Genomic DNA, 7,018 nt, shown 5'->3' with positions numbered 1-7,018 from the left:
TCTCACCACCTCCCCTCCCACCTCCACGTCCATCCAGCCACAGCTGAAACATGGGGCAGGAGAGTGCAGCAGCGAAGAGCCTGACTCCAGCGCGAGGTTCTGTGGGCTGGAATCTCAACCCACTCAGCACCGTGACCTGGGGCAGGATACTTAAAGCTCTTTGCTTCTCAGTTTCCTGATCTGTAGGGAAAAAAAAAAAAAAGGAAAAAAAAAAAACAAAAAAACAAAAAAAAAAAACAACCTCTTCCTACCTCACAGGGTTGTTATGAGGATTACATAAAGCACCGGCCCACAGTAAGGGCTGAGCATTATCCTTCTTGGGGACATCTTCCCTGGCACCCCAGGCCACATTAAATTGCCCTACTAAACAAGTTCACAGTACCCAGCTCCGCCCCTTTCAACTTTCATCGATTTCTGCCTCCCTGCCCCTGGCATAGTAGGTCAGTAAAGGGTAGTGCCTCTGACTGCCATGTTCATAGCTGTGTCCCAGTACCTAGCACAGTCCAGGTCACAGCAGATGCAAAATACATCCTTCCCTGAACAGGGCTGCCTTTAGACCAGGCACACAGAAGGCACAGATCTGGCCCTAGCCACCTCCCAAGGTGTTCGGTGTTAAAAGCCATTCAGTTTGCTTCCAAATTGAAGTGCCTGTCCTCAAGGAGCTCCATGGGCGTGACCATCGCAGTGTGAAGCACTCAGGCAGCAGTAGCGCTGCCAGTGACCACTGCCTCACTGGGTGCCTGTAGCAGCACGTGCCCTGTGGCATTCCCAGGGAGGTAGGCAGAGCAAGCTCTACTGATTTCAATACAAAGATCTCTACTTCAGAAGACGTCTCACCTAGTAGGCTTGGAACAAGATTTGGTGGTTCCTAAGCAGGAAGGAAAGTCCTTGACCTGTCTCTCACATTAGAGTAGACTCTCTAATCCCTACCAGGCAACCCCAAGAAAGAAGATGCAGACACACAGCGAGAAAGCACAGGGCTTTATGGAGCCACGTCAGAAGGCGAAGATGTCAGGTGCCTGTCTCCACCTCCACCACCTCCGCCCAGGCACTGAAGCCCAGGTCCTTATGAATTAGCACCAGGCTGGGGGCAGCGCCCGGCTCCTCTGGCACCACTAAGCACTTCTCCCGGCTCTCTGAAATGGTGACCTCCACAACATCCCTGACGTTGACGTCAGGGGAGACGTCCTGCTCTCTGGGTGTGTTCATCAGTTGTGGCTCAGCCTGCAGGAGCACCACAGCGGGCTCAGAAGCAGAAGGCACAGAGGGTGGGCTGGAGGGCACCTCGGGCCGGTGACTAAGCTGGTGCCGCCTGAGGCTCTGCAAGAGGGTGTAGCCCATGCCACAGGTGGGGCAGCGGTAGGGCTTGTCCGCCAAGTGAGATTTGAGGTGGCGCCGCAGCTTGGTGGCCAGCGTGTAAGCACGGCCACACTGGGGACAGGGAAAGGGCCTCTCTCCGGAGTGCAGGCGCTCGTGAGCTCGGAGCGTGTGGGGGTCTCGGAGAGCCTTGCCACACACGGGACACAAGTGAGCCTCCCCGGTGTGGGAGATGAGATGGCGCCGCAGTTCAGGCAGCTGGGGGAAGGCATCTGTACAGTGCGGGCAGCGGTAAGGACGCTCCCCAGTGTGGAGCCGCAAGTGCCCACGCAGGTTGCCCCGCTGGCGAAACGCCCGGCCACAGTGTGGGCACAGGAAAGGCTTTTCTCCAGTATGGAGCCTCATATGGTTCCGCAGGGAGCCCTGGTTGGCCAGGGCCCGCCCACACACAGGGCACGGGCAAGGGGCAGGGGCAGCTGGCACCTGGTGGGTCTTGTGATGCAGCCGCAGGGAGGGCCGGCGAGCAAAGGCCTTGCCACACTGGTCACAAGCAAAGGGCCGGGCACCTGAATGTACCACCTGGTGCTCTTTGAGGTCTCGCCGGGTGCCATAGGCCTTGTCACATTGTGGGCAGGGGAAGGGCCGCACCCCTCGGTGGCCCAATGTGTGAGCTTTGAAGCTTTCCTCTGAACTGTAACTCTTGCCACACTCAGTGCAAAGAAAGGGCTTGTGGCCTGTGTGCACGAACGCGTGCTTCTTTAGGTGGCACAGCTGCAGAAATGCCTTGCCACACTCTCCACACCGGTACCGTCGTCCTTGCTTTGGGAAGCTTTCTGCTGGGCAACGAGGGCTCCGAGAGAGTGCAGGGAAGCCAGACTGCTGGGCTCCAGGCTCTGGGGTCTTTGCTCTGGGTGGGCACTGATCACTGGGGCTGTGTAACTTCTTGGCTAGGTAGGCATGCAGCTGGGTGCCCCTGGCAGATGAGAAACTGGCTTCACTGCCATCTGGGTCCTGCTGGGTAGCCGAGTTGCTCTGAAGTTCAGGTGGAATCTGTGCCTGGGGTGGGTATTCCTCATCCACATTACCATCCTGAATCAAGGGGCCAAATGGCTGGCTATCCTTGGAAAGTTGGTCCTGGGTGGGGAATTGAAGTCCAGGGCTCACCACACTCTCTGCTTGGTTGCCAGGGGGTGACTGTGAACCAGGATCTGCAAGGCAAGGATGGGGTGCTGGGGTTAGGGAGCTTCAGCGCAGGTGGTGTTACCAGAGAATTACAGGAACAGATGTTTTCTCCCACCCAGTCCCTGAGCCTCAGAAGGAGCAATGATACCAATCTCTTCCCTAAAGCATGGAGTGCCTACTCCATTTATCATCCTGTCCAGCCACAGGTGCCTCCTGGAGAAACACTCCTGAGCCGTGGTGCCCCGGCCACCTGGATCATCACTAGAGTAAGGCCATCCCAGATGAAGGATCCCTTTGTTCACCCTCTGGAGATACATATTTAGGATGTGATTCAAGACCCCCTTCCGGCCAGGCATGGTGGCTCATGCCTGTAATCCAAGCACTTTGGGAGGCCAAGACAGGCAGATCACTTGAGGTCAGGAGTTCAAGACCAGCCTGGCTAACATGGTAAAACCCTGTCTCTACTAAAAATACAAAAGCCGGGCGCGGTGGCTCAAGCCTGTAATCCCAGCACTTTGGGAGGCCGAGGCGGGTGGATCACGAGGTCAACAGATCGAGACCATCCTGGTCAACACGGTGAAACCCCGTCTCTACTAAAAATACAAAAAATTAGCTGGGCATGGTGGCGCGTGCCTATAATCCCAGCTACTCAGGAGGCTGAGGCAGGAGAATTGCCTGAACTCAGGAGGCGGAGGTTGCGGTGAGCCGAGATCGTGCCATTGCACTCCAGCCTGGGTAACAAGAGCGAAACTCCATCTCAAAAACAAAACAAAACAAAAAAAAACAAAAAAAAATACAAAAAAAAATTAGCCGGGCATAGTGGTGCACACCTGTAGTCCCAGCTACTTGGAAGGCTGAGGCAGGAGAATCGCTTGAACCCAGGAGGGGAAGGCTGCAGTAAGCCGAGACTATGTCATTGCCCTCCAGCCTGGGCAACAAGAATGAAACTTCATCTCAAAAAAAGGCCAGGGGTGGTGGCTCATTCCTATAATCCCAGCACTTTGGGAGGCCAAGGTGAGTGGATCCCCTGAGGTCAGAAGTTCAAGACCAGCCTGGCCAACATGGTGAAATCCCATCTCTATTAAAAATACAAAAAAAGCCAGGAGTGGTGGCAGGTGCCTGTAATCTCAGCTACTCTAGAGGCTGAGGCAGGATAATTGCTGGAACCTGGGAGGTGGAGGTTGCAGTGAGCTGAGATTGTACCACTGCACTCTGGCCCAGGCTGATAACAGCGAGACTCAGTCTCAAAAAAAAAGAAAGACCCCCCCCTTCCCACCCTAGCTCATCTGTAAAATAAAAGAACCCCCACACCGGAGAGAAGAAACATGTGAGGCTGAAAACCCTGTACGTATGAAGCTTACTCTCTTCCTTACTCTTCCAGGAAGCTCTTAGGAAGATGAAAGTTGCAAACACCTGTACTGTTATTCCAAAGAACAGACCCATCGCTCTTCGACAGAAAGCACTGAATGACAATTTATAGTCCAAGACTGTGCCTTGCCTGAAAATTCTAGCCTTGCTGTATCTACCAACCCTAAGCTATTTAGTCATAATCCTTACCCAATACTAATCAATGCCCACCCTCCTATCCCATGTTGAACGATCCACCTTAAATCAGATTTTGAAAAGTTACTAAGGGCCAGGCGCCGTGGCTCAAGCCTGTAATCCCAGCACTTTGGGAGGCCGAGGTGTGTGGATCACAAGGTCAGGAGTTCAAGACCAGCCTGGCCACCCTGGTGAAACCCCATCTCTACTAAAAATACCAAAATTAGCCAGGTGTGGTGGCGTGCACCTGTAATCCCAGCTATGCAGGAGGCTGAGGTAGGAGAATCGCTTGAACCTGGGAGGCGGGTTGCAGTGAGCCGAGACAGCATCACTGTATCCCAGCCTGGGCAACAAAGTGAGACTCCGTCTTAAAAAAAAAAAAAGACCCTGTAGTGTCCTTCCTTACCGCAATGAGTCATGAACTCTGCTTTGTCTTATCAACAGGTTGTTTTGGTGGGGAAATTGCTGGGGAACTGGCATTTATTTGACACATACCTGTGCAAGGTTCTGCTGTATCCTCCCCGGGGGAGGCCACTTCTTGCTGTACCACAGACTCCACTTCTGTCACCACTGCTACAGCTGCCTCTCTGTCCAGGCCAGGCTGAACGAGACTTGGGTCCTCAGAGGAAGGCCGGGGCCACAGCAGCAGCTCAAAGCCAGGCAGCACCACCTGGTACACCTGCAGATGGAGCTGCTCGCTGATCCACACTGGGGCCACATTTCCCTCACTCTCCAGCCTGCCCTGCTGTACCAAGCTGCAAAGCAAAGTAAGAGCCACCTAGGAGATGCTCACTAGTCAAGTGGTCTTCCCTGAAAGCCCCAGTCCCCAGGCAGTCTGGGTCCTAAAGGATGCATGCCTTTGGAACATTCACCACAAAAGAACACTGGGTAGGGAATGACAGTCAGCACTGGGTTCCAACCCAAGCCACAACAGAAAGCTTCGAAGGAACAAGTATTCATGACACACTATCCTCTAACTTACCTAGTCCAGCCAGAACTCTGCTCACAGGCATGCACGTCTCCCCATGGGCCTAATGACAGGTTCTGAAATAAACCAACAAAAGTCCTTCTCAAATGTGTTTGAGGGGGTCGTGTAGATGGAAAAAAACAAACAGACGAAACCTTCCTGGAACAAATTTAAGATGAAACTCCTGGAAGGTTAGAAGCCTCTGGTTCTACCTCTAACAGGACAGTGCTGTCTGATTCTTCATTCAATAAAGACCAAAAAGTCTGTCTCCTTACCTCCCTCCCAAGGGTGTGCAGAATTACTAAATTGAACACATTACTGTCTTCCAGTGAGTATTAAACAGAAAAACTAATAAGGAACACCAGCTTTTCAAAATGGTACTTATTGGGCCAGGCACGGTGGCTCACACCTGTAATCCCAGCACTTTCAGAGGTCCAGGCAGGTGGGTTACTTGAGGCCAGGAGTTTGAGACCTGCCTGACCAACATGGTGAAACCCTGTCTCTACTAAAAATACAAAAATTAGCTGGGTGTGGTGACAGACACCTGTAAGCTCAAACTACTCGGTAGGCTGAGGCATGAAAATCACTTGAACCTGGAAGATGAAGGTTGCAGTAAGGTGAAATCGTGCCACTGCACTTCAGCCTGGGCAAAAAAGCAAGACTGTCTAAGAAAAAAAAAAATAAATAAAACGGTACTTATTGTGCAGGTGAAACCCTTTACCTGCACTATTTAATCAGGGCCTCTATATAATCCCAAGAGAGCCATTGCTTTGTTTCACAGTTGACTTAAATGAGGCACATAATTTAACGAGTTAGGTGACAAGGCTGGAATTTGATTCCATGCTTTCTTAATTCCAAAAACCTTAGATCTTGACCGTCGTCACTGCTGACACTATACGAACCCAGCTTTCAACAACTTTTCAAATCTCGATTCCTTAACTACTACTGCTGAGAGGAGGACACAGTCTGGAGAGAAGGGACAAGACCATCTTTCTTCGAACTGAAGAGCTGTTTAGAAATGTCCAAACCTCCCTACATTTTCAATGGCGGAGAGCAGCCGCTGTATATATTTCAATACCTCCTCCGGCCGTGGCTTGAGTCCCTTGCCCTTCTCCTCGGAGACAGACTTCTCTTCCAGCGGTCCCCAGAGCAGGCCGGGCTGCAGGGGCTCCCCGACACACCAGACCCCCAAGCGCTGTTCCTTGGCGCGTGAGGGGCCAAGGGCCAAGCCCCGGGGGAGGCTCTTTAAAGCGAAGAGGGCTTGGCTCGGCCTGGGTGGGACGTCCTTGAAGCTCGGCGCACAGCCTTCTCCGGAGGAGTTCCATCCTAAGTCCAGGCCCAAGCGCGGCTCGGGGGCTGCAGGGAAAAGGGAAGACGGTGAGGGAGCCGCCCAAGAAGGCGTGGGGTGGAGAAACGTGTGGGAGTAAACCGCAGGTCCAGGTGGGCCTGCGGAGCCCGAGGGATGGGTGAGGGCTCTAAGGGGGGCCCTGAAAGGTTTGAGGGGGCTCAAGGGCTCTTCAGAAGGCCCCAGCGACTCTGAGGGCACCAGAGGATCCTGGGATCGGGAGGAGAGGAGACTGGGGAGAGAGTTGACCTTAGAATGTCAGATCTATCTGGGCCAGGGCTGAGTGTCGCAGACATCGCAGGTCACTCACCGAGCTGCAGCTCCTTCTTCCCCTCCAAGAGCAGCTCCTCCGCCTCCTCCATTCCGGGTCAGAAAGCCTCCTCCGCCGGAAGTGAACGTCCTCTTCTCAGCTCCTCCAGGAAACAGTCATGGACTTCCAAATTTCTCAGGAAAGAAGCCTCAGAGTCAGACCTCATTGGTGCAAAGGACTGGGAATTTGGGAGTACTGGGGAGGCGGAATTCCGTCCGAGAGAAGTACGAACCTAGGATTCCGGAGGTCCACCAGGGATTAGAGTGTCTAGAAAAGCGGAACTAATTGTTCCAGCCACCTCTTTTTGGGAGTGACGAGTCGGACTGTTATGCTGTTACATCCCCGAGGTGGGCTT

At 53.3% G+C, this 7,018-nt stretch overlaps 1 protein-coding gene across 1 annotated transcript; it reads right to left on the bottom strand.

The window, feature by feature from the left end:
• Nucleotides 1-964: 964 nt before the first annotated feature.
• Nucleotides 965-6,990, bottom strand: ZNF408 (zinc finger protein 408). The gene is made up of 5 exons (XM_003920043.4): nucleotides 6,664-6,990; nucleotides 6,087-6,364; nucleotides 5,024-5,085; nucleotides 4,537-4,796; nucleotides 965-2,525 (listed from the first exon to the last, which is right to left on the bottom strand). The coding sequence occupies exons 1-5, from the start codon at nucleotides 6,713-6,715 to the stop codon at nucleotides 1,012-1,014; spliced, it is 2,166 nt and encodes a 721-aa protein (XP_003920092.2). The 5' UTR covers nucleotides 6,716-6,990; the 3' UTR covers nucleotides 965-1,011.
• Between the last annotated feature and the right edge of the window lie 28 nt (nucleotides 6,991-7,018).

Source organism: Saimiri boliviensis, chromosome 6, assembly GCF_048565385.1.
Source record: "Saimiri boliviensis isolate mSaiBol1 chromosome 6, mSaiBol1.pri, whole genome shotgun sequence".
In the NCBI taxonomy this organism is placed as follows: domain Eukaryota; kingdom Metazoa; phylum Chordata; class Mammalia; order Primates; family Cebidae; genus Saimiri; species Saimiri boliviensis.
The sequence above is the reverse complement of the archived record's forward strand: the minus strand, read 5'-3'. Positions and strand labels throughout refer to the sequence as shown.